General features: G+C 42.7%; 2 protein-coding genes across 3 annotated transcripts; one reads left to right on the forward strand and one right to left on the reverse strand.

Annotated features, from left to right (window-relative positions):
- Nucleotides 1–1,353: 1,353 nt before the first annotated feature.
- haspin (histone H3 associated protein kinase) lies at nt 1,354–9,172 on the forward strand. The gene is made up of 16 exons (XM_028406899.1): nt 1,354–1,785; nt 1,978–2,100; nt 2,233–2,376; nt 2,579–2,713; nt 3,145–5,014; nt 5,198–5,324; nt 5,417–5,556; nt 5,636–5,824; nt 5,993–6,078; nt 6,184–6,246; nt 6,332–6,423; nt 6,524–6,603; nt 7,274–7,362; nt 7,648–7,790; nt 7,876–7,978; nt 8,839–9,172. The coding sequence occupies exons 1-16, from the start codon at nt 1,628–1,630 to the stop codon at nt 9,029–9,031; spliced, it is 3,735 nt and encodes a 1,244-aa protein (XP_028262700.1). The 5' UTR covers nt 1,354–1,627; the 3' UTR covers nt 9,032–9,172.
- Nucleotides 9,173–9,804: 632 nt separating this feature from the next.
- fam184b (family with sequence similarity 184 member B) lies at nt 9,805–27,935 on the reverse strand. Of its 2 annotated transcripts, none has more exons than XM_028416082.1 (18): nt 27,300–27,935; nt 22,744–22,932; nt 20,788–21,459; nt 20,072–20,207; nt 19,597–19,748; nt 18,973–19,518; nt 17,658–17,765; nt 17,287–17,585; nt 16,194–16,344; nt 15,374–15,493; nt 15,035–15,167; nt 14,605–14,735; nt 14,274–14,389; nt 13,432–13,788; nt 13,200–13,326; nt 11,911–12,018; nt 10,683–11,083; nt 9,805–10,422 (listed from the first exon to the last, which is right to left on the reverse strand). In XM_028416082.1, exons 1-18 carry the CDS (start codon nt 27,447–27,449, stop codon nt 10,350–10,352), a joined length of 3,969 nt encoding a protein of 1,322 aa, XP_028271883.1. In that variant the 5' UTR covers nt 27,450–27,935; the 3' UTR covers nt 9,805–10,349. The 2 variants fall into 2 exon arrangements, with proteins under 2 accessions (XP_028271883.1, XP_028271892.1); XM_028416091.1 differs by having other exon boundaries at nt 13,200–13,314; nt 27,300–27,449.
- Nucleotides 27,936–27,973: the final 38 nt, after the last annotated feature.

The raw sequence follows: 27,973 nt of genomic DNA on the forward strand, positions 1-27,973 counted from the left end.
TCACGCTCTACACCTCTGACTTCAGCTACCAGACAGAGTCATGTCACCTTCAGAAGTTTTCTGATGACTCTGCCATAGTGGGTTGTATCAGCAAAGGTGGAGGGTCTGAGTACAGGACTGTGGTTGACAGCTTTGTTACATGGTGCGAGCAGAATCACCTGCTGCTCAATGTGGCAAAGACAAGGGAGCTGGTCGTGGACCTGAGGAGGACCAAGACACTCGCGGCTCCAGTTTCCATTAGTGGGCAGAGTGTGGAGATTGTGGAGGATTACAAATACCTGGGAGTGGTGTTGGACAATAAACTGGACCGGACTAAAATACTGAAGCCCTCTACAAGAAGGGCCAGAGCCGCCTCTATTTTCTGAGGAGGCTCCGGTCCTTTAACATCTGTCGGACTATGCTGAGGATTTTTTACGAGTCTGTGGTTGCCAGTGCCATTTTGTTTGCTGTTGTGTGCTGGGGCAGCAGACTGAAAGCAGCGGACACAAACAGACTCAATAAACTGATCAAAAGGGCCGGTGATGTGGTGGGGATCGAGCTGGATTCCCTGACAGCAGTGTCAGATGGAAGGATGCTGTCTAAGCTGCAGGGGATACTGGAGAACAGCTTCCATCCTCTACACCACGTGCTGCTGAAGTGCAGGAGTACGTTCAGTGCCAGACTGATCCCTCCTAAATGCACCACTGAGCGCCACAGGAGGTCCTTCCTGACTGTGGCCATCAAACTGTACAACTCCTCCCTCTGAGATCAGATCTTACACACTGTCTTGTAATCATATCCATATTGGATTTATTTAGACAAGATTTTACTGCACACGGTACAAGTTGTATTATATATGACTTCAGTCTTCACTTGCCTGGATTTTACTTGAATGTTTATTAATGTTTAGAATTTATTAGGTTTTATTTTTATTTTACGCTTACTACTTTACCTTATTTATATTTCTAACCTGTCTTTTTTGAGTATACATGGAGCACCTGGAATGAAAGCAATTTCCCCCTGGGATCAATAAAGTATTTCTGATTCTGATTCTGAAAAGCCTATTGACAACTTTTATCAGCATATTAGTAAGTGTCTTAAAATCATATTTTTTTGTCTTAATTCTATCTTTAAATTTACGCACAGTGTGTTTTTTTCAAAGCATTAGTGGGCTTCTATAATAATGATTATTGCTAGCAGGGCGTATTGAACTCTATTTATGAAATTTAGCTCTGTGGGACTTATTGCACTATTTCCGGCAGCCTGGGTCTTCCTCTCCTCCATCTCCACGCTGCAATTACTCCGATCCGCCAGGCGGCGCTGTGTTGACATCATCCCGGTTTTTTGACCAATCACCGCCGTGGAGCAGTTTGAACAAGAAGCGGTTTATGGAGTCTGTCCACAGCGAACGATTTATGGAAATATATTGAACAAGTTGAAATGACAGTGTCTAGTGACAGGAAAAGCATAACTTTATATTGGATTGAAAAGCGTCTTTGCGGGTACTGTAGGTAAACGTTAGTCGAGTTAAGGACCTTGTTGTAGTTTCGTATGTACTATTACAAGTTAGCGAAGTTCGGGCTGCATTTTGACAGCAGACGTTTTTAATTTTGAAATTATTAATCTGGTTTTAACTACAGCTTTGAACATGAAGAAATCAAAACCTGTATTCGTAAAGACATACGGTAAACAGAAGCGAAGAGTTGACGGCTGGATTTTACCTGAAAACCACAAACAGGCCTTCGACACCAGCCAGTCAACAGAAGACGGCTCCGTGTTTGAACCCCCAAAGCCCAAGAAGACAAAGTACGTATGAGTAGAGTGTCTTTATTCTTCTCTTACATTGTTTTTACATTAATAAGTGTTATATACTAGCAGAACGAGGTATGGCACTTTTTATGGCATCAGCCAGTCATTTTAGTTTTAAATGTTCATTTTAAACAACATATGACCCGTCTGCCCGGTATCATTTTTGACTGCTTGTGCTTTTCATTTCAGAATGAAGAAGGCTAATGTTAGCAGTCGACCGTCATTGCATCCTACCAGGAAAAAAGCTGCGCTACGCCCAACAGAGAGTTATGATGAAGGCAATACAAGCAACGAGGAGAACATCATGCCCAGGTCTGTAAAATGATAGTTACGTAAGGGAATTATTTGCATTATACTAGATTTAGTGATCATTTATTAGACCTTTGTTAGCACCAGGGTGAGAAACAATGTCTTTTTGACCTGTTTGCTCATGCTTTTCCTTAGAAAGAAGACGTTTAGTGTAGCCAGTGGTAGAGCTGTCCGTCCTACCAGGAGAAAGGCCATCCTGTACCTGAAGGAGACCAGCAGCGATCAACAGCATGTGGAGAGTCCTGCATTCACTCCACCTAAGCAGTCCAAGACAACCAGGTCTGTGCAGGAAGCAGAATTGTAAACAAAAGTGAATTGTTAGCATGTATATGTGCCTTTAAAACCTGACTGATTGCCAGATATATTTGTATTTTTCACAGTGACTGCACTTTTTAGTTGTTACTATGCAGTTGTATGGAATTGCTTATTTGCAGAAGTAAGTTTTGTTCCTGAAATGATTTTTGCCTCTGGACACCAACAGGAGAGCCCAACGTGTATCTGCAACAGGAGTCTCAATAAGGCAAAGAGGCCAGCAGGTTTCTGTCACCGGTCAGGGTGAGGAAAGCATGTCTGCACCAAAACCTACAAATTCATTTAAAAGGAAGACAAACTCTGGGTAAGTATATGCAGTAAGTCTCTTTGACCTGTAGATACTCATGTTACAGAGCAGAAAATGATAGGCGGCAAAACGAAGAACAACATATTAAACCTGAAAGATTATACAAGTGTCCACAGGACTAGAAGAAAATATTTTATTCTGCCACACTTATAGAAAGCACATGTGGTAATAAAACATGAGGAATTGTATACATGTATGTATGTTATATATTTTATATAAAGTAATCCATGCAGCTTTTTTATTTAAATTTCATAAATGGCCAGCAGTTCTATAAAAACCCAGTACCTACTCTTGTGATACAGATATAGCACATTTCTATTAATGTCTTGTAAGATATAAGATATTGTACAGATCACATAAAAAGCAAGGATGCTAATAATGTGACCAAAACTGCAGATGTCCTTACTAGCTTCTCTTTTGTTCTTCAGTGTTTATCCTCCTTCTGCGGGCCGTTTTGTAACCCGCCGCAAACGTTCGGTGGCCACCAAGCCCCCAAAGCCCCCTAAAGCTGTGGTCATAAGCTCTTCAGATGACTTTTCTTCTGGAGAAATTTCTTCCAGCAGGATTGTTCGGCCTCATAGGAGAAAGAAGATGCTTTCAGCAATTTTGCTGACAAGCGCAGAGAAGTCTCTGAATCCTGAAGGCACATCCAGCTTTACCACCAACCCCTTTCGTGAGATTTCTCTCAATGTGTCTGTGGATCAGAGCCCCATACATTGCCCTAGGAAACCCATCTTCTGCTCTACACCCTCAGCAGGCTTCTACACCAAACCTGAATGCCTGAAACCATTTCCAATCAACGATCAATCCTCCATTCCTCCATCCAGAACTTCAGTAAACTGTCCGACTGTCAGTACATTCCAAGAAAACCCAGATTCACCAGAGCAGTCTGCTCCCCTACGACATTCAGCCTCAGTCAGAGGCCTCCACTCTGAGGGGAATTTGCAACCAGGCCTGGAAGAACTTCAGAAAGAAGCAGAGCCGCATCACCATGATGCAAGTCTCTCTGCAGTTTTATATACCGAAACCAAGAGTAGTAGCTGCAGCGAAGAAGCCAAAAGCCATATTGAGAAGTCAAAGACTAAGGATAGTGGAGAATTACCAAGTATAAATCTAATATCTACAGACAGTGAAAGTGATTTTGTGTCAGCATCTGCAGGGTTAGAGTGGCTGATAGAGGCTCTGAAGGAGAACTGTTTAACAAAGCTATGCACAGTGCAGCTGGAGCAGTTAGACTACCTCACTGTGGCTCAACTTTGCGGTCAAACAACTTACTCATCCTGTTTGGAACATTCACGCTCAGTCCACAGCCATCGAATGAATGAACAGTCTGTGGACAACAGTCAAACGTCACTTAATCTTCACTTATCTGTGACAAACAATGAAGCTGGTAATCATATACAGTCTCTAAATAATTCCGAAAAGGCAGCACTAGTGTCTGACGTTGCATCATTAGCAGACTGTAGTGAGTCAGCTGAATGCTCAAGCACAAAAGCATCCATAGAGTTGTCAGAATCTACCCACCACACGGTTACCAGCTTTGAGAGGGTCACTGACACACAGTTATCAGCAAATAACTCAGTAGGGGAGTCTATAGCAGTAAAAAGATGCTCCGTGCAGATAAAAAAATTGGATTTATCACTACTGGAACACAATGGTTCTGCAAAGAAGAGAACGGCAGGTTTGTCTTATGAGAAGTCTGGTAATCAAGACGAACACACAGACAATGCAGACAGCCCAGAAGATGCCAAATGTTCAGAAGAAATCACAGAGAGAAATAGGCGGTCAAAAGAAGAAAAAGCAGCATTGCTGAAGGATAAATGTCGAACGCACAAACTTGCTGTCAAGCTAAAGAGAGTTACTCTGTCACAATTGAAGGAAAATCTGCAGGTCAAAGGTGCCATGCTGAAATCACACACTTACACATCAGGCTCATCCAGTGATGATCAGACAAAGGCCGACTACCTGTCTGAGGCTGACTGTTATGAAGACACTTCTTCCCTAAAAGTGTTAAGAGTGGATTCAACTAGCTGTGAGGATAGCTCAGACAAAGAAGTTGGAAAGAACACTTGCAGCATCATCCCCAAAAGAAAAAACGCAGATAAAGAAAAGAAAAAATGCAATGTGTCTACAGACCGACCTGGCACAACAAGGAAGGCGTGTGTGAGCGGCATGAGTGTGACTCGCTGGAAAAACAAAAGCACCACCAGCACACATCTGTTCAAGAGCAGGGCTGGGATTAGTGCTGTGGACTGCAGCATCAATGACCTGATATCCACACAGCACGTACAGCCACGGGTAAGAATGAAACAGAAACACAACAAATTATTACTGAAAGGTCTATTTAGTTAATACCTGTTGTCATATGTTTTTATGAACCACTTTTAAGAACATCAAATGTCCAAATTAAGGAGAACAAGCAAAAAATAAACTACCGGTAATCATGTCCTAAACATTTTGAAAATTGTCCTGTTTGTGTAGGATTTGTTGGGAGGCACCATGAATTTGTTCACTCCAGTGAAAGCAAGTCAGCTCAACCTCTCTTCTCTGCTGGGACACACACACACTTGGAGCCGGCTCAAAGCAGCAGTCTCCGTTCACCGCAAGAGTAAGAATGCACACTACACACACACACTGTTTATATACAACATTTTCTCTGTTCAACCTTGTAGACTCAACATATCTCTTCCCTCTTATTAGTGGTCCTCTCTCCAAGGAGTCAGTTCGGCACTCCGAGTAGGATGGAGGTAGCAGATGTCAGCCAGGATCTCTTCGCTACGCCCTCACGAACACCATTCCCCAAACGCCTCCTGTCACAAATGATAAGCCACCACTCCTTGGTACTACACACATGCATGCTTGAATGTGAATATTTTTTACAGTCTGTGGACGTGGGTAACCTTGCATACTGTCTTGCAGGTTGCATGTGAAGACGATGATCTGACGGATGCAGAAAAGGTGTATGCTGAATGTGGCCAGCAGCACCCTCTGCCATGGGAGGAGTGTATTGTCCCTCATCGTATGAAGCAGTGTGTGAAGATCGGGGAGGGGACATTTGGTGAAGTCTTTTCCACCACCAATGCCTCAGGAGACACTGTTGCACTCAAAGTATGTATGCTTGTGTGTCTTTGTTAGTTGTAGAGGTATATAACTACCTGAGATCTGAAAGTTGAATTATTTACAAAATAAGCCTACATTGGCGAGCTAAAATTTGTGATCTTGCTTTTCTCTCTTACATCCTTACCTTCCAACACAGTTTTGTGTATATTTACTCAGGTCATTCCAATAGAGGGCAGCAAGAAGGTGAACGGAGAGGACCAGAAGACCTTTGGAGAGATTCTGCATGAGATCATTATTTCAAAGTACATTTGAAGATCAGATAATATTTTTACTTCAGTGATAACTAAGGATTAAATTAGTCCAGCTAGGGCAGAGCTATCTAAACAGCATTTGTGTTTTTGTGTCAGAGAGCTGAGCAGCCTGAAGGAGAAGCAACATAACCAGACCCATGGCTTCATTGGACTCATTGAGTAAGTATTCCGTGTGGTTGAGTTTTGTCTCTGGGCATCTGAGGATTTCTGAGTGTTTAAGATGTGACCTTTTGTTTCCTCACAGTCTTCACTGCGTTAAAGGCTGTTACCCTCCAGATTTCCTGAATACATGGGACACATTTGACAAACGCAAAGGCTCTGAGAATGACCGGCCAGGTATCAAGAGAACTTACTTTCTGAATATTAATGGGGAAAAACGTTTATTTGTCAGGACCAGGTTATCAGATTATCTGTTTATTTTTTTGACTTTGCTTAGATTTCTTTGAAGAGGATCAGTTATTTATTATACTGGAGTTTGAGTTTGGAGGTGCCGACTTGGAGAACAGCAATGGAAAGGTAGGCACATCTGTTCAACTCATGCAAAAGTATAAGCCTGTACTTCAAATGTATAATGACCTGCTAAAAACTCTTTAAATACAACTGCATTTTTACTGTGGTAGATGTTCTTTCAAATTCTTCGAATTAATGTTGTCAAAACATACGGTAGGTCTTTTCTTACTCTGTACAACACAGTCTTCCATTCCATTCAGACTGAGCATGTCTGTTTGGAGACAGCAATATGAACTTATCTGGGTAAATGGAAATCATATTGCACTGACAGACCCCTCAGGATCTATGGTGTTTATTTGTGCAGTCATCTCTGTTCTCCTGTATTGATAAATTAGTCAGCCAAAGAACAACAATTTGTAATTTTCCGTCACTGTAAGGCTGGAGGTTTTCCAGCTCTCTGTCTGCATCACATGCTGCTCTCTGCAGCGCATTACATTTGTGCACTAGACATAAAATTGTGCTTAAACATTTATGAAGACCATGCATTAAAAAAAATTACTGTCTTGAACTGAGGCATTATAACTTGATGTCAGCTAGACCACAAGCTTCTGCAAATTCCATGTATTGGTGGGTAAATTGGAGTGACTATATTGTCTAATTATTAGATTTTAAATGTTAGACATGTTCTAAAAAACACATGCAGCCTTCTAAATCATGTTTTTACTGTGTTGTTTAGTTGTCGTCTTTAATGGTGGCAAAGAGTATCCTTCATCAGGTGACAGCTGCCTTGGCTGTTGCTGAGCAGGAGCTACACTTTGAACACAGGTACATTACACAAACACACATGTAATGCATGGCATGAGTAAACTTGTTGTCCCATGTAACAAGGAAAGGTGAACTTGAATTTTAACTGAAGCAGCTTTTGTGATGTTAATACACAACAGCATGTTTAGATATTCAACTTAAACCTGAGCTTTAGGCCGGATGTGGGTGGCTGTGACATTCAGTATCAGATCTGGTGGTGCATATGTGGTGTCAGTGTGATGGACGATTCGTTGGAGTCTTGTAACACTTTGGAACTCTATCCGTCCCCTGTGCTGTTCACTGCAGGGACCTCCACTGGGGCAATGTGCTGGTCAAGTCAACCAGGCAGAAGAAGGGGAGCTTCCTTCTTAATGGACAACCCCACTCTCTGGAAACCAAAGGGGTCCTGGTCCGCATCATTGACTATTCTCTGTCCAGACTAGAAATTGGTCGGATATTTATCTGCCTCTTACCTTATTTTAGTGATTAAAATCACGAACAGTATTGTGAGTGGACATATTCTTTTCTCTGCAGATGATCTGACAGTGTCCTGTGATATCTCAAATGATGAGGAGCTCTTCATGGGCCAGGGAGACTACCAGTTTGACATCTACAGAATGATGAGAAAGGAGAACAGGTCAGTCCTTTTATGTACCACACATTGTCCCACAGTGCTTTTTGGAGCCATAAGTGTGTTTTGTTTGCTTGTGTTTTGGGTTGTCAGTATGTCACACCACAAGGGGGCAGTAACATGATTTGGTAAAGGGTCACATTACTGTCAAGCAAAAAACAAAGAATGAATAAAGCAAACAAAGAAAGTGGAAGGAAAGGAATATGAGAGAGATACTCATTACAGTCCACATTTGAGAGGGCTGTCTCTGTATCGGTTCAACAAAGAAACAGAAGAAGAAAGGTCTATGGTGCTCTTATAGACTTTGAAGGCACAGGTGTGTAATCTAGTGTTTGGACCACAAAGGGTGTTATGGTTTGTACCAGATCGTGTTGCTTAAAGATATAGAGATATTTTTTTTAATTAATCACTACAAGTTATTTAACTCACAACCAAATCAAGGCAGATGAAACCATTGAGACAGACAAAGGTATCCATATGTCAAGAAGCATTTCAGTAGTTTATTCATTTTGCTACTGGGCCATTTGATCACAACAGTGTATGGCCATGTAGAAGAACTTAATCTGGTGTAATCCTTCACAAGCCCCCACAGCTTTGTGTCGGGCAGTTCAATTAAATGTATGTACAGTGAAAAAGCAGTGCGTCATGCTGAAGATTTCTATGTCATGTCACAGACAGCAACTGAAGTTGCCATGCTACCCAGCTAGCTTGCATATTACTACTTTGTTATTAAATAGATTTAGTGAATCAGAAGGGAAAAAACTGAAAGGTTTTACAAATTACCCTTTTTAAACAGACATGCACTGTTATTACATTATATAACCAAAGTGTCAGTACATTTCTTACTCTGTCTTTCTCTTTTTCAGAAACAACTGGAGTAACTACCATCCCTACACCAACGTGCTGTGGCTGCACTACCTGTGCACCAAGCTGCTTTCTATGAAGTACCGGGCAGGGAGGGGTGCCAAGGACACACGAGAGCAGCTCACTCGTTTCCATGGCAACGTCCTCCAGTACAGCTCTGCCACAGAGGTGTTGCAGAACTGCCCCATGTTTTAGTGTATGTAGTTCATTTTTAGTTGTTCTCCTACAGCAGGTTGTCTGACTTCCTCATTAACCATCTGACATGTAAAGACAGTTATTGATCACTGTATACAGAACTGTCATAATAAAGGTTATTAAAATGACCTAAGAAAATTACATATTCCTAGTTAATTTAATTTATTTTGTTCAGGTGCCAGTTTTATTACCAGTTAAAATAATAACTGGTAATAGCAAAAATAAATTGTGAATAAATTTGGTTTCTGCAGAGTTCTACAGGAGCACACAAAATTCTGTACTGGGCGAGGAGTTTAGCACCCAGATTCTTTTACTCTGGAGCCATGTTGTAGGTTTTCATTACAAGATGAATTGCTAGTTTGGCTTCATAAAATAAACAATGCTGTCCCTCTAAACAGTGTTGCCTGGATGGGAGCATGTTGCTCTAAAACCTCCTCTAATTAACGGCAATCTTATTCTGTTCCATAGATAATGAAATCCATAAATTCTTTTTTCTTTATTTTGTGAATATTCTTAGATGATTAAACATTTATGCAATGTTGGAATGGAGAGATTTAAATTGCTTTGTATCAAGAAAGGATTGGAGGAATTCTTGTATACTAAGGTGCAAAATTTATTGCAATTACCTCTGACAGACTCGCGTTGGTGAGGAGCTAAAAGAGAAGCAGCGTACCCAGATTCACCATTTGTTGTCTACTTCCGACTACATTCTGACCCACAAAAAGACTCGGAGAAAGCTTGTCTTAGGTTTCAGTTACACCAGGACACGCAGATGAAGTGCTTACAAAAACAAAATATTTTATTCAATTTGTTCAGTAAGATTATCATACATTTTTGCATTGAAACAAGCTTCATTTTGGTATGGTGAGTCATGTGTGTCCATTTTGAAGTGGATCTTGGTTGAATATGTTGAATGCCTTCGTACACTTGGAGAGACATTTTGATGTCAGTTTTAATAAATGTACATTTGCCTAGAATAATTGATGCGATTGAATTACAAAAGGAAGACTGCCTTTCAAAAAACAAACCAAAAAAAAAAATTATGGAGACATTCCAAAACTATACAAACAAGATCCGGCAGGCCTATGTTCTGAGAAGAGGTCAGGCATGTGTTTGAGAAGCACTTTTTGGTAGAGCTTTGAGGCAATGTCTGAGATGGCCTTGCTGGTGATGAGCCCATATGTTGTAAATGTTGTGTGTATGTGTGTTTTTGTGTGTGTGTGGGAAGCAAACCAATGTGTATAAGAAGCAATGAACTGTATATGAGATGTACTTGCAGCTGCTGTGTGTGTGTGTGTGTTTGTTCATGTTTTTGTGCTTAGAAGGAGAAGTATTTGGTGAACCACTCCTGCTTCAGCCCTTCTGTGCCCCTCTGCTCCAGGTATGGGCCCCTACAACACACAAGAAACACATTGACTTGTGTAGTAACAACTGATAAATAATGCAGAGGTTGAAGCACATCTATTAGACCAACATTGGCTCAAAGGAAAAACATTTCCATTTATAAAACTGCAGTCTATTTTTAATCTTGTCCTAGATTTGTCTGGTTTGTGCTTCTTTGTAATTTGTTGACATATTTTTGGCTTCAGGTGACTTTGGTTTGGTGAAACATCACCTTTGTAGCATCTTAAAATCCAAAATGTATTCATACCTGATTGACTGGGCCTGCAGGTATACATGTGGCTCCTGGCAGGAAGGGGAAACATACCGGATGCCTGTCTGAGGTGAGGGGCAGACAGGGAGAGGAGCTGTGGGCGCTGGGGTAGGAGGGATGCAGGAAGTCCGGGATCTAGTGGAGCGAGGGAGGGACGGGGAGGAATGTTGGCTGAGGGAGAGCAAGGTGTGCTTGTGTGGAAGAGAGGAGGTGGAGTAGTGGGGTGAGATCTGAGGGTGAGAGGTGGACTGGTGGGGAAGGGTTGAGGAGGAGTGGTGCTGGATGGAGGAGGAGGAGGAAGACGACGAAGAGGAGTGGGGAAGGAAGATGCTCTTGTCAAAGGTACCGCCGGCACTTGGGATGCTGGTGACACGAGGAGGTGACTCCGCGCGCTTCCTCTGTCAGGAGAACACACACAGGTAGCTGAGTTTTTATGTGGGCACACAGGCTCCCTTTAATATAATGAGCACAGGCAGGACAGCCACATAATACCCTAGTGCTGTTAACACTTACAGTGAGTGATGGCCTAAAGTAGGGCGGACATCATCACCACTGACAAAATGGCAACCACTGAACACTGACACTGTGGACCAATGATCTGGGGCATTGTTCTAGTTTTTCCTGTATGCTGTCCTAAAAAAATCCACAGTGGACCCTGTTACCTGTGACCTTTGTTTCCAGAGAGTCCATCCCTTCTTTTGCATCACAAGAAAACAGAAGTCGTCGCCTTGCCTGCTGACCTCACTGACTTGTCTTTTGTTAGAAGCAGTATGCCCAAAACTCTTGAGATCCACTCTAAAAATGGCCAGTACTATCAAACAAAACATATAAATCTGCAGCTGAATATAGTCCCTATTTATTCTGCTTCTGCTTCGTCTTGTATTGCCAGATGTGTTGAATGCAAAGACATTACAGTCTGTGCATTGGACCAAAAGTTTTACATGGGCCAACACAAAAAACTATTTTGAATTACGTCTATGCTACACATCTCATTCTTAAAAAAATCTTCTGTCTTTAAATGTAAATAAAAACAATGTGAAGTAGTCATTACACAAACGGAGGCCCACAACTGACTGTCGGATCTGTTGAGTGGGCGAGCTTGTACATTTTACCGCCTCGTGCCACAGAAACAAAAAGTTGGCTTTGGCCCAGTGAGCCCTTCTGGCTGGAAGCGGGCTCTTTTTGATAAACACGCTGTGTGCATGAGGCAAACAGACAAACTCACCCTCATGGTTGGCGTGACGCTCCCAGGGCGGGACTTGCTGTCACGGAGCCTGAGGCTGCTGTTGTCCCCGGCAACAGGAGGGTGGAGCTGCAGCTGATGCCTCTCTTCCTAGAGGGAAGGAGGATGAGGAAGGACTTTCATTGGCCTTATTCACAGTTGATGCTTTCGTTGTGGTTGCTGTTGTGTGTCTGGAGGGTGTACTTGTTTGCTATGCTGCCTCATGCAACACAGATGGTCGACACAGCACTCTTGTCAGAGGTCACTTTAAAAAGAAAATGCAATTTTCTCCTGAGCTTATGTGACTACAAATGATTTAATGAAGTCCAATGAGACTTGTCTGGGTGTCATGTGAGGGAGTCTTCAGAGTAATATAATTTGTATAGTGTACAAGTGACACAGCTGACTAGCAAGTGACATGATGACGAACATGATGTGTGTTACTGCTGTGATTGTTTGTACAGCCTGATCGGAGGAATACAGTACATTGAACAAACAAGGTCACAACCTTTATTGGATCAGGGATGGTCAGAGCTGCTCTACAGGACACCTACAAGTGCAATCATCCATCTTACTATAGAGCCAATGACTGGCACCACAGTGAGTTGGACTCTTATTATTTTTCAGTCATTCTTTGATTGGTTATTTCTGAAGTCTGTTACTATGTATACATTTCATTGCATTTTAAATAAATATTTTGAGCAAATGCCCTGTGATGGACTGGTGATCTGTCCAGGGTGTTACCCCACCTCTCACCCATATATAGCTGGGATAGGCTCCAGCCCCCCGTGACCCTGCACTGCAGGACAAAGAGGGTTCAGATGATGGATAGATTTTCATGCCGGTTTCCTCTGCATATAGCCATGTACAAAGCAGGATAAAGTGCAATTGGTAATTATAGCCAAATGTCATCACCCTCCATCATCACATACATAACCACAGCATTAAGGATATGACCAGGGTTTTATCTCAAGTCTAACCTTTGCTTAAGGATTGGATAATTTCCAAAGTAATAGTTTAGAAATAACCACCTTTAGCTAAAACTTTACATCACAACTAATTCTTTTTTTCATAAATGATGCTTCAGTTTTGTATAGGCTGCTTTTGCACATGTGTCAGGGACAGTCCGAGAATTTAACAAAACCATCAAACAACCCCAGGCTGCTCTATTCCTTGCTGATTTTATGGGATCTGTGACACAAATACAAAACATTTCCAGCTGTGATGTTAGTCGTGAGTCAGTATAGAGGTGTCAGAGGTGTGTGTGTGTGTGTGTGTGTGTATTTTCTCACCACCAGTCGTTTAATGAGCTGGTCTCTCTCTGTCAGTCGCTCCTGAAGCCTCCCCAGCTGCAGGTCGTCACATCGAGGCTCCCTCCTCCGGCACCGCTCCTCCCGCTCACGCAATCTGCAGTTAAATCATATCCCAAAAACACACACCTTTTCTCACATACCTATCCTGATGTTCGCACACAGTTTTTTTTGTTTCAGTTTTAATTATTTATTTCCACATGTCTCTACTCACTCATTCTCCAAAGCCACTATCCGAGCCTGCAGGTGACTCTGGGCACTGCTGTATTCAGAGACCAGACTCTGCATCTCTTTCTTGTGCTCCTTCTTGATCTCCTCCAGTTCTTCCCTCCTCTTTTCCTCCTCCCGCTCCTTCCTCTTCTCATCATCCAGCTCCTCTTCTTTTACGTCCTCGTCTTTCCTTTCCTCCCAGTGTTTCTGTGACTCCTCGAGTTTCTCCATTTCCACCCTCAGCTTCTCCACCTCCTCCTTCAGACGTTGTGCTTCTTCTTCCAGTTGTGCGTCTCTCTTATTCTTTATTTCTGTACTTTCCTCTTCCTTCTCTTCGGCTTCAGATTTCTTTTGCACTGACCTGGGAAACACAAAGACAATCAGTACGACACAGTATTGTCTACTGATGATTCATTTAAAAGCAACAACTTCTATTACCAGCTTTTCTTGTCCCTCTTTATTCCAAAATTAGCAGAAATATGGGTTATACAACACAGCCGAAAAAAAAGCCTCCAATGTCTTATACTCCAGTCCCTTTAAACTCAAGCTGACCGAATGATGTTGGAGTGCTGCCTATTAGAGCTGGAAGGATGAACGCACGTAACCTTTGTAATGAGAGAGAGCAAGTGTGTTATGGGCTTCGTTGTCCTCCATGTTGGGACCAGATAAAATATTAAATATGAATTTCAATACTTTCCCTTGAGCTCTAGAAAACTGTTTTTTAATTACTTTCTGATATTTATCAACCAAAACTGTAGGCAGGTAAATCAATCCTGAAAATAATTGACACTTGCAGCCATTCATCATGTTGTTAATGTAAAAATAAGGCAGGTTTATTGGCCATACCTTTCCTTTAATTGCTTCTTCAGTTGTGTGTTTTCTCTCTGCAGCTCCATCATGGCACAGCGACTCTCATCCAGCTGTCGCTCAAACACCTGATATTGGTTCTGCTGCTTTAGGTCCTTCATACACACAAAAGCAGATACAGTGGTGTAACATGGATACACTGTGTGTGCTTCAAGGTCAAGATTCAAAAGGATTATTAGTCCAGCTACATAAGGTACAGTGAGGGAATAATCCCACAGCCATGGATGATTTTATTATTCAGGATATCAATTAAAAAATGTGTGGGTCAGGTCATAACAGGCAGATAAAAGAGAAAGTGTGTTTATGTTACTTGTTGCAGAGCCATCATTTGTGTGTGTGCCTGCAGTTGAGCCTGCAGGTCTTCGATCTGCTGCATGTGCCTCTGGGTCATCTGTCTGCTCCACTCTGTGTGCTGCTGGGTCAACTCTGCCCGCTGCTTATCTGATATCACACACAAAACCACATACAGAAAACAAAATCAATTTGCACCCCCTGTTACAGGTACCCTTCTGCTGTTGCCATGGTGAAGTGTATCCATGGCAATAGCAACTTCACTGTTGAATTTATAATCTCAATGTGTATATCGCTGAGTGTGTGAGCGTGTTTGTGTGTGCATTTGCTAATTTTTTTTTTTTGCTCTCATACTCTGTGCATGTGTCACACAGACAGCGGTACCACTCGTGTGTGCTTATGCTAATGCTCATGTTTATTATGTGTGCGTTTGTATGTGTGTGTCTTACCCAGATCCAGGTGGTGCATTGTCTGGAGTCTGTTCCTCTCAGACAGCAGATCTTCTTTTGCCTTTCTCTCTAATGCCTGCAGCGCCGTGGCGTGACTGTGTCTCTCCTCAGCTAAAGACTGGGTTTGGGGCTCCTCCAACACATTAGCACACATTTCATTATATTTATTTCTATCTTAGTTGTATTCTTTAAGCTCACAAAATCCTGCTTTTTGAGAACAGAGCATACATTAATGTTGCCTCTTCACTGCAATGCTTTCATCAAAGCTGCTAAATTATTCATCACAGAGAAAATCTATGAAAGTGGGCAAATATGATTTTTAAAACTGTGTGTGTGTACCTGCAGCAGATCCCTGAGCTTCTTGTTTATCTCCTTGGTGTCTTGGACCTCCTTTCTCAGCTTGTCAATTTCAGGGTTACCATGGCAATCATCTGCTTGTTCCGCCGTCTTTTTGTCTAACTGTGATAATTGAGAAATGGAGATCAACAGATTTTAAGATCAGCATAATCCTGAGAAGATGAGTTTGCAGCATATTGCTTAAATAATAAAACAATACAAGCTAATTAAAAGACCAGTCAGTCAGATACAGCTTAATAGTGTTTTTTATTAGGCTCTTTCTGCTTCATAAACACACACATATCTTTCAAACTCCCAGTTTGGAATGCAGCCTTTCTGTAACACAGTAAAACTCTAGGCAAAAACCCAGCACTCTCTGGAGGCATCACAGGGATGGTTTTCTCTGACCTGACAGAGGTCCTCCAGAGATAGTTTTTAGGGGCTGAGATGTACTTATCACAGCTAAGAAAGTGATCTCAATGTCTTACAGTGTGTTTGTTTGGAAAGCAATTGAGGATAAAGATTCATCTCTGATGACAGCCTTAATGATGGATTTTTTTAACTGTGTAGCAGGGTGACTGGGAGTAACACGCCATTTTTTTGTACAATGTTAAAAAAAATGAACCCTTAAGGCTGTGATTATACTTTCTACTCTTCTATGTGTCATAAATTACCCAGTCTTTGCTAAAAGAAGAAAGTGTGTCAGCAGCAATGATGCTGTTACTGTGCAGAAATAGATACCCTCTTTCAAGCATATTAAAAAGTCGCTTAATAACAAGGAGACTCTATGTTGTCTATAATTCAGTTTGTGAAGTGTGCTCACCTGTGACTGCAGCTCCGTCAGTTGACCCTGCAGCTCGGATATGTGGGTCTGCATCTCCTGTTCTCGGCATTGCCACCTCTGTTCACTCTCAGCAACAGCAGCGTTCATCTCTATCCTGAACTCCGCTCTGAGACGATCCTCACACTCTGCCCTGAAGGCATGCATCAGAATGAGGAGTGAGACAGAGTTAACCTACATGCACAACTTCTATTTATTTCTATTCTCTGTGCTCTGCTGTGTAATCATTATATACTGTCCTGCTTCCTTGTGCTTTTATCTCATTTTATGAGAACTATTTTTTAAACTTGGGCACGTATAGCAATGACGTTATTATTTCTCACAATTCTTAACCATAGCATACTATTACTAGGCAGGAAACTCCATATAAACTAAAATTTTACATTAGTTAACCCATTCATTCAAATTTTTACCAAAATCAAAGGATTCACAGCCAAAAACTAAAAAATACTGTTAGACTTTCATCTTCTGAAAAGTCCAGGCTTTCTACAGTTAATGTGCAGAGGAGACTTTGTAGCAGTTGTAAAAATACAAATGGTTAAAAATCGGATTTGTTTTTTACTAGTAATGTGGGTACATAAAAATATATATTTGTTTTTATAGTTCAACGCTTTATAGATGCATTTGTACATAACTATACTGTTTCCACAGCTCACAGTGACTTCAAGTGAGACAGGACTGACAGACAGGGTCCATAGGGTTAAAATAAAAGGGTCTGTTTTAAATGTTTGATTAAAGGTATCCTGCTAAATACTGTATGGCTGTGAGACAAGGCTGACTCAATTTCCAGTGCTCATTTGAATTATATTTTAGCTTCATTAGTGTACTGACACTTACATAGCTCACATATCAGTTGTATTGCCTAATTTCTTACTAAAACACATTTCACTTCAATAAAGCTCATTCATTCAAAGAGGAATGAGATGGCCGAGCCAAATTTTAAATGATTTCCTTCCTAACTTTGATCTTCCCCAGTGATCAGTTAAAAATTTGGGCAGTGGGAGATTACAAGAGGAGTCAAGATTTTGTAATGTAAGCCTAAGCAGGTTTGGCAGGTCCGTGTTTATGCCACTACCTGATCCGGTCCTCTGTGTGCCGCTGGCTCTGCTCTAGAAGATTCCTCTCTGTGTTCAGTCGGCTCTGTTCCAAGACTTTCTCCTCCAGCCGATGCTTGTCAGCTCTCAGGGACGCTATCTCTCTCTGTTGTCTGTCTCGCTGCCTCTCAGCCTCCTCTTGAACCCGAGCCAGTCGAGTCCGAGCCTGCTGAAGGTCTTCCTCCAGACGGGAGCACTGCAGTCCACATGAGGGTGCAGCTTCAGAGGTCACCTTTTCTTTCTTGTCCCTCTGTTGGATCACTGACTCCAGCCTGCACATCTGAGAACAAGAATTACAGGTGTCACAACTAACCTGTCTTCAGCTTTAATATATACATGTTCTGCTTCCAACCTCGCTAGTGGCGTCTGTCAGTTTTGTCCTCAGCTCGTCTCGTTCCATCTCCAGCCCGCTGCGGAGCTCCTCGGCAGCTCTCCTCTCCTCATCCAACCGCATGCACACCTTCCAAGAAGATTCATCCAATTAGTAAATTTTATTCTTTCTACCACTTAATACAACCATGCTGCCATCTTCTGATTACTAAGCCTAATTGATAATCAGTCATAATAAAGGGCACATTATAAGGAGACTTTGGCGATTATGTGATAAAATCGCTTTTTATGCCCTCATTTACACTGCGGGCAAAAGTATCCATTAATCACATTCTTAGAGCCCAATCTGCAGGCGACATCCCACCTATACCCACCAAAATATTGATGCTGATTTGTCTTAATTAGACATTTCCTTAATATTTAAATATTCTAACAGTTATATATCTTGTTATTGAAGATTATCAGTCATCCAGGTCTTCTCTTAAATTGAAGGGAAAACTTTGGTTAACTTCTTGCCACTGCTGACTTGCTGACACGGAGCCGGCGTTGGCTTCCAGCCTCATGGCTGTCTTTTGTTGGTAGATGTGATTTTAGGTCCAGCACCAGCTAATACAGTTTATTACGCAGAATCATCTGGAAAGTCGATTTGAAAAGGACGGGACATCTGCCATTGTCTATTAATAGTTAACTTTAACCTGTTATTGTTACATCTGGCTGCTGGTTGCTTCTGACAGGATGCTGGAGTTAAGTCTGGTACAATCTGTAGTTAAGGATTTGAGTTTGAAATCTTGCAATAATCTGGCTTGTTTGCAATAAAGTACATGTTGGCTTTGACCCCTGCTGAGACATGGACATATATGTCCAACACCCTGAAGAAACATCACCGTTAACCTTTATGTTTTTTTGATTTCTTAATTTTTACATTAAAAATCTTTATCAGGATTCAGTAGACATCGTTTAGGCTAATTAACTGGTGTCTGGAAGAACACACACCAAGAAAGCTCTGCTGCTGCAGCTGTGTGTGAGGATGAAAGGGAAAGTTATTACTCGTAGCAGTTTGTCCCCATATCCAAAATAGCTGCATCCACAAGTCAGACTGAAGCTGGGACTAAAATAATTAGGCCCATATTTTCATCTTCCACAGCAGGCTATTTTTAAAGTTCTGATAAAACTGCACATAATGGAGAAGCTGTGTCCTCTTTTACTACCGAGCCTGTCCTCTTACATCATCTGTCCACCCTCAACAATTACAATGCTAAAACTAGACAACTGCTACAAATGTGCGCCTTGTATGTTTATGCTAGTAGAAGGTCTACAGGTTAGATGGAAATGCTGACCTCCTGGTTGGTCTTCTTCTCTGAGCTCAGAGCTTCTTGGACGCTGTTTAACTCAGCTGCGTGTCTCCTCATCACCTCCTCTATCGCCTTCCGCACCTGCTCCTTCAGCCGCTTCCTGTCCTCCTCGGCCTTTTCCACCAGCCTTTTTTTCTCCTCTTCCAGCTTCTGCTGCACGTTGGCTCTCTCTGCCTCAACCTGTTCGATGCTCTTGTCCAAGTGGGCACGAGCACGAACCCGCTCGACTTCCAGCTCTTTGCGCAGCCGGTCCACCTCTTCCTCTTTTTCTCTCCTCAGAGACTCTTTAACCTCCTCCACCTCTTTAAGCATCGCTTCCTTCTCCTCATCTCTTTCTCTGCGCACTCTGTTTCTGTCCTTCTCACACTGATCCTTCTCTTGCTCCCTCTCTCTCTGCAGGCTTTCTCTTTCTTTTTCGATTTCTTGCTGCAGTTTGTCCCTTTCATCATCTGCGTGCTTTTGGATGCGGCGAAGCTCCTCCGTCTGGGCTCTCACCATCTCTGAACGCAGACTGGACAGGGCTTCAGCATGCTGTCAACACACATACAAAATGGATTTGTTTTTTAAATGCATGGCATCCATATCATTATCTCTGCGTGTGTGTGTTACCTGTCGTATTTGCCGGGCGTGGTCACTGTTCCGTCCGCTGCTCTGGAGCTCCAGCTCTCTGTTTTTGCTATGCAGTCGGCTCACTTGGCTTTTCAGCTCCTCCACTTCAGTACACACACACACATCACAGCCTCTACGATTCAGCAGCTCTTCTAAAAACACACACACACAGAACATATGATCATTGATCAATTATGTATAATTAGAAGCAGAATGGACTGTCATTAGACCAATACAGATGGCGTAAGGGCCAGAAACTAAATTTATTCTTGTGCTTTTTTGCTGACTGTGTATGATGACACTTTGATGGAACTGCTTGCCTTCATTGAGGATAAATAATGTGCCTTTGTTGCATTTTCTGTATATATTATAATTGCATCAGACAAAAACACAACTAATGCTTAGCCTGGGTGAATAAGGAAATGCACTGAGATCAGCAAACAAGGAGACAGGTGGACAGACATGCACAGACTACCTGCTCTGCTCTGCAGCTCATCTTCCTGCAGTAGCAACCTCTCTTTAGCAACCGCCAGCTCCTCCTCTGCTCGCTTGGCCATACCCTCAGCCTCTGACACACACCTTCGATCCAGCTCCAACTCCTCCTCCAGGTCCTGGAGTTGGAGGTATGAGGGGTAGGAGGGAGTTTTGCATGAGGAGTATTGTAGGCACAGGGGAATAGAGGGAAAAAAAGATGAGGAAGAGAGAGAGGCCGACAGCAAATTTGACACAGATGAGGAGGAGGAGAGGGAGAAAGAACACAAGAGAGAAAAACAGGGGAGGAAAAAAAACTGAGGGATGAAATGTGCTATCTGGCCCAGCTGTGAGCCTTTATTGGTCTGCTGTACAGGCTTATGTCAGCTCTGTGCCAGCTCTTGTAGGGTTTCTTAATGCTCATGCGTGAGGTGGTAATGGCGGTGGTGCAGCGAATCTATCCTGCTCAAACTACTCATTAGCAGATAGTTGGCAGTGGGAATAGCACTCAGGGAGGGCAGCCTGTGGTTAGACAAGCAAGACACCCCCCTTGTCCTCCTCCCGCTCCTGTTTCTAACTCACTCTCTTCTTTCCCATCAGCACAATCATTAACTGGGTGCATCAGAGACAGGAAGCAGCAACATTTCAATTTCCCTTCACCTCCTATTTCACAGCACTGGACTCTAGTTTTAGGATGAGTACATGTATATATGTGTGTACCTGTATTCGCTCTTGCAGTTTGACAGTGTTCCTCTTGCTCTCTGCCATCCTCTCCAGGTGACTTTCCACCTCAGCTTCAGCCCTCTTCACTCGTTCTCGCAGAGCACTGTGCATTCCTTTCTTCTCCTCTTCCTCCCTTTCCTCCCACTTCTGGCGCTCCTCTCTCCACTCTGCCTCTATCTTCTTCCTCATCTCCTCTTTCTCCTCATTCAGATCATTCACCTTCTGCTCCCACTGTTCTCGTTCTTCTTTCACAGCTCGCCTCTTCTCCTCCTCTGCCTGATCTCTCTCCTCCTTCACAGTCTTTAGCTCCTCTAACAAGGCCTCTACTCTTTCCTGGACCTCACGCTGCTCTATCTGCCTGTCTTCCTGCTCTTTCTTTTTATCTTCACTTTCTTTTTGTCTGTCTTCCTCATTCTTCTTCTCGTCCTCAACTGCTTTCTGGAGCTCCTCACATTTAACATCCAGCTCCTGGATCTGCTCCTTGGCCTTCTCCAGTTCTTTGCTCAGTCTTAGGCTCTCTTCCTGGCCAGCACTGATCTGGTCTTTGGTCTCCTGGAGCTCCTCCTCTGCAGCCTTAAGCTTTTCCTCAAACTCTTTTCTCAGCTCTGCTTCGGTTTCGCGCTCCCTCTCCTCCACGTGGATGCGGAAGCATTCAAAGTCTGCCTGCACCTAAAAGCACAAGGGAGAAGTTACACTGTTAGTACTAACACACACTGCAGTTCAATTTACTCAAAAACTTTCAGACATGTTGTTCACATATTCCTGTGATTCCACCTCATTGCAACACCTATACTGTACCATTTGTTTATGTCTACTAGAAACAGTGCAGACCACTGGAGGGATCAGTGCGGACAGTGTGTACACTGTACATCTGAAAAAGGCAATAAATGTGACTATTTAGCTACAATGTTGTGACATTCAGACAAAGCTCAGCATGTGGCAAAACACACCATTACCAGCCTGCCCTGCTGAGATCAGACAGCTTTCTTTTTCTGGCTGATTCTTCAAAACTAACCCGGATTTATTAGCCAGCTGGATGTGCAGTGAGTTGCACTGACAGTACAGTTTTCATTTCCTTTTTTTGTTTACTCAAATATGTGTGTAGTTAAAAAGAAAATATGACGTTTCTAAAAGACATAAAAGGCTGATGCCTCTGTGTGTTTTTCAAACATGCGCCATTGCATCAGGTTCTTGTCCATTTTTCTAGTCCGCTCTGTCACACTGTTGTCAATCTCTGCTGTGACTGAACTCCGCTGATAGCCCAGAGGTGCAATGAAATGCCTTGTGCACAAAGCAGTGATGTTCACAGCCTGTGTTATAGAGGCTGAAGTTTAACTTGCAAGTATTGTATTTCAATAATGGATAATAATAACCACAAATTGTGCTATAGCTGGCTAATTGCTGCAACCGTTTTTCCTTTATCCTTTTACAGCAGGTGGCAACCAGCAATGAGATGCAATAGGAATGTAAATAAATGTAAATGTTTTATTAGGCACTAAATTATCTCACTATTATTATGAAACACACATGAAAGCCCAGTCAGACAATCCTGTTTTTCTGTTATTAAAAAGTAGTTGTCATCTCTGCTGTGTTTCTATGGCAAATGAAGACAATCTAAACAGACAAACATAGTCTGGAAGCTGGTGCCAGACAGTCCCATGAGCAAAGCCAAACATTTCATGATAAAACTTTAAGCTACATTTTTTTATGTCTGTTGTTGCTGAGATGCATTTTTTCCTCATGAGAAGGTCATGTGGGCACTTATGATTCATACAGATGTTTAATTGTAATGCACAGTATATAAATTACTAAGTTTTAGCCTAAAGTAACAGAATATGGGGTAAAAAGGTTGATCATTGTAGGATGTAGCATTAGAGGCAGGTTTAATTTGTTTAGTAAATATTAAATTACAACAATATGACATCAGAAGGGTGAAAGTGCATCTACACACACCTGGGCTCCAACTCTCTGTTGCTCATCAAGGGACTCTTGCATTTCGAGGAGGCGTGTCCTTAAAGCCGAGCCCTCCCCTTCGTGGCATGTCTCCATCAGGATGCGGTGCAGCTCGTCATGGTGGGCATGGCTCAAGGCCTGCAGGGCCGCCTCCTGCTCCTCATTCTTCATGTTCAGGGAATAAATCACCTGGAGAGCCAGTGACAGACAGGGAAAGATTTAACAACTGTGCTGCCTCTTCTAGAAATACAGTTTTATTTTTATTTTTGTACATTTGCATAAATGCGTACATATGTATGGTGCCAATCACAGCATAGGTTTTAGTTACATGTGTTTTAGAGGAGCTTGGGTGATTTTATATGGCATTCTCGCCAAATCAGAATCAGAATCAGAATCAGAATCATGTTTATTGCCATGTAAGTGAAGGGGGTTCACATTACTAGGAATTTGCCTTAGTGATTGGTGCATACAAAGAACATATAATAATTAACATGCAATAAGATAAAAACTAAGATAAAATTAAGTAAATAAACTACAGTAAATGTTTGCAGACCACTACTACTGACAATGTTTTATGTCTACAAGGTCAAAGCTCAACTTTAGCTGTGCTATAATAATGTAATGAAAAATAATCAACTTTATATCCACTTTATATCCTTCAAATTCCTCACATGTTCTGAGTCCAGACAGACACACACTGTAAACAGAATCAGAGTAATTCACAGCTGGATATTGATGAGTTTAGCATGACATTTAGAGATCTCAGGCGATCCTTCTTTAATTAGAAAGACATAAAACTGCAAATACGGGTCTTTATTTAAAATGTAAAGATGATTTAATTTAATTTTACTTAATTCACAGTTTTATGATGACTATTGTTGAGTTTAATGTGGCTTGGCTGAGTTCGCCTTGTTAAAAATTGATTTGAGAAGACCTGGTTACATCCTGCTGGATTCAGATGACTCACAACAGCAGCCAACACTGACAATGATCCACAAACAGACATATTTTTGAGCTGGCAGCTTTACGATTACAAATATTAAAGAGATCCTGATGCGGAAACACAATAACAAACACAGCACTAACATTACATGGAGAACCGTGTGTGCCTACAGAACACTGAATCCTGCTGTCTGCCGTCAGCCTTCCACCTCCACATATAGAATATGACTAACATATGAAATATGGTCTGTTTTACTCCACTATTCACCCTCTACACCATGTCATCATCTTCTTCTGGTGACCCTGACATCTCACTTACCCACTAGCAGAGGTGTGTGTGTGTTTGTGTGTGTGCACCCACATGGGTGTATGCAAGAGACACATGGGCTCATATTTTACACAGACGCCTCGCTGTCTGCAGCACACAGCTGGTACAGCACTGCCGGACATTCCCTGTGTGTGTGTGTGCGTGTGTGTGTGTGTGTTGGGACCACACACTGCACATACATTTAACATGGCTGCAACATTATCAAAGTCCAATTATCTAATAGTTCTGATATCATCACACACAGGCTTTAATCATGTCATGGTCCCCGAACTTTGGCTCACAAACTGTGACTCGTGACTCAGAGGAATGAAGGGGACTCTGAAACGAGGGCAGGCTCTGGTGTGTGTGTGGGTGCAGTTCTTGGCTGTCCTCTTTGGCTGCTTTGAAACTGAGAGCAACAACGGGTATACAGCAGAAGAATAGAAAGGAAAGGAAAATTCAACAAAAGGTTCCTTTAAAACCTGTTAACCACAAAGTATAGACCCGAACATTACACTTTGTACTGAGGTCAATAATGCGCTGCAGAAACGGCCTGAGATTTTCACACATTCAGCTACAGACACATTAGTGAGGTGAGGTCAGCCTATGATGTTGGGTGATGCAACCTGGCTTGCATTCTACAATGCATTTCCTTCCAAAGCCAGTGAAGTTCTAACACTCCAAATTCAGAAGATCATTTCTTTAGCAAGAATTATAATAGTCTGTCCCCAACTGACACTAAAAAAACGCCCCAGACCAAAAACACAGCCTGTGCCATATGGCCAGAAATATGTCCACATGGTATAAATCTTAAGGGTTGTAAATCTGTCCCACTCCAATTTAGGTTTTCAAATCTGATCTCCCCTTTATTTTTCCTGTCTGTGGTAATATTTAATGTTTTTTTTTGCGTCTCTGTTCCACTGAAAATGGATAAAGATGCTTAGAGGAGCAGAGAAACTTCTTTCAAGAAACATTCCGGCTTCTTAGAAGCAGGTTTATAGATACCTTCTAATAACCTGAATCCATTCACTGTCTCTTCTGTTTGTGTGCTGGGCTAACCTTCAGCATTTACCGTTTAAATCTTCACTTACAAGGATCTATAACAGCCACTTCTCAAATGATAATGTCAGTGTAAAAGTAGTAACACTGTTTGTAATGTGTGTAATGCTTTACTAAAAATTTCAGTGTGATGACAGGCAGTTTTTAAACTTGGATTTAGCTTTCTGGATGTAAATCAGAAGTCACTTGGCAGCTTGGTCTGAGAGTGGCCCCTTGCTGTAAATCCTGACTCTAGATCCTCTTATTGATCCTGCCAGTCGATAGTGTAATTCATGTATCCGTGCGAGCCACTGCCTGTGCTTATTGATGATAACTTCATAGTCAGCAAAGCATGAAATTAATATTCTGTCTACAGTGTAAAGGAGAGTTGAGACAAGGCCGTTGAAGCCGAAGCGAGATGTAGACTGACTGGTTGCACAAAGGAGAGGTTAAGCAAAGAGACAAGCAAGCATGCTTTTCTTACATCGACCCCCCCTTCTCCCACACACACACACACACACATACCTCCACACATATCACAGAGGGTATGGGGTGAGCTGGATTACAAAGGAGGGAACGCAGTGACAGTGTACGCTATAGAATCAGAGCTAGCAGTCAATATTGTGGGTGTATGTGTGCACATAAGGACACACTTTGATATGCTACTGTTGATCCCTGTGAGTCATGTAAAGAGACTTACTCTCCTCTCTGTATGCATGATGTGGGGGTGTGTGTCCGTTCACGCACAAGCTTATATGAACACTCACAACAGCTGGCCTGACATGGTCAGCACTCTTCTTCCCATTGGCTTGTTCTGCCATGTAAACACACTCCGACGTGCGACTGGTTTATCTTTAGCAGCACCCATTCAGCCAGGGCAGACCACTCTCAGATTCAGAGAGGGAGGTGGATGAAGAGGGATGGGGGGGTGGGGGTGAGGGTGTTGCGTAAGTCAAGCATAAAAGAGGATGGGTGAGTGGAAGACATAAGGAGGTGTGTTGAGTGCAATGGCATGTGTGTGTGTGCCTCCATGTTCATGCACAGAGAATATGGGTTAATAAATATATAAGGTTACTACAGCTGACCCATTTCCCACTTCCTCTCCTCACTCCACCCCCAAAACACTCAAATAAACCATGTGTCACATGCCCAGCATCCCAAAGCTCTGAGGAAACGCTTACACCAAATATCGGATTTGATGATTCTTATATTTCAGCGGTGCTCTGGGTTTAGGATTTATTTTCCGCGGTCATCAAAGAGCTAAAGAAGGCTGGCATGGCGTGCATAAAGTTTCAAGACAGAGAGGAAACAAGTCCAGGATTCTGAGGGGCATGAGAGATAGAAGGCCAGGGCTGGCTATTTACCCTAACAAGCACAGACACAAGTGCTGACCGCTCATCTGTGTCATCCTTCTGTGTGTCTGTTAGTTAGATATGGGGTGCATTTTTCCACACACAAATGTATTGCACTATATGTATTCTTGAACACACACCCATAAGCTACACAGAACTGTACCCATAGGGAAAGATGGGAAGAGCATAGTCATCAGTAATTGTCATTGCTCAACAAGCCATGGGTCATACCCTGCCTCTGTAAGCATTATTGTAGAAGCCCAGAGTGGGAGAATCCCCCACATAGCAGAGCTCACTGTACAAGAAGCCCAGCAGACACAGCTGCTGCTGCTGCAGCCCTGCCTGCACACTGTGCATGAACACGGCATGATCAAAACATCCTATAGAGTCAGACTGACTACCTGATTTCTCATTTACCTGACTGTTTGTGTTTCATGTCAATGTTATTTGATATTTCTGGATACATTTTCTCTCTTTGATCAGACAAAGAAGAATCATGTTTGATCTGTAGCACAATACGTTCTGTTATTTTCTACACATTATAGATCAATGCTTTATCAAGATAATCCATACATCAAGTGATCATTACATCAGTCTTAATTGCTGCTTGGCTGCTGCTGAGCATGAAGCTTTGAGTGATTTATTGTCAGATTACTGTCAGTCACGAAGACTGAAGAATGAACGTGATCCAAGTTTTTTAGTCATTATCACAGCAGATGATGAGTGTATTCATCGATAAGCATTTTTTGAAACTTACATTAGATTCCAGATTGATTTTCATGATCATTTGCATCTTGGCTGTAGAACAGTGCCTATCACTGTATCACAGGATGATCTGGTGTGATGGCAGCCATCAGATCATCCAGTCAGCCTGACAGCGCCTCTCTCTCTCTCTCGGTGTCACCGGCAGGTCTTACCTTGGTGAGCTGGGCGATCTTCTTGCACATCTTGCTGTGCATCTGGTAGTCGTACAGCTCCTGCTCGATGTTGGGAAACTCTGCCGCAGTCCCGTTAACGGCGGAGCCCGGCCCGGGGGGCTGAGCAGCCTTACCGGCGCCTGAAGCCATAATGAAACCTCCCCCTCCTCCAGAGGCAACTTCCCAGACCGGAGGATAGTCAGAAATGCTCCTGCCGCCTCTCAGATGAAAAATCCCACCAAAATCGTGTCAACTTTTTTTTACCCGTGCATCTCATTCCTCTGTCGGTAGCAGCTCTCCCGTGAACGACATCTCGAGGAAATCGCTGCAAAACATTCGGTAGTAGATCGGCGGGGCTCTCCTCGTGCGTTCCGGTTGTTGCCCCCCTGTCCTGCTGTCCGCCCGGTGATCGCGGAGGTCACACGCTGGAAGTCCATCGGGGACGCGCTCGCGCCAACCGACCCCTTCCTGCTGTCAACAGATTTTTTTCTTCTTCTCTTATTCTAATGGGGAGCGCTCGAGGATGAAGGCATACCGTCCAACCACCTGTCTCGCGGCAGGGGCGGAGAGGGGCGTGTGTATCCTTTGGAACATTACCGGAGACAGCTCGAGAGAGGCGCACTGCTGCAGTGCTGCCCCGCCCCTACCGGCGCTGCTGTATCAATGCCGATCAC

This window comes from Parambassis ranga, chromosome 1 (genome assembly GCF_900634625.1).
Source record: "Parambassis ranga chromosome 1, fParRan2.1, whole genome shotgun sequence".
In the NCBI taxonomy this organism is placed as follows: Eukaryota; Metazoa; Chordata; class Actinopteri; family Ambassidae; genus Parambassis; species Parambassis ranga.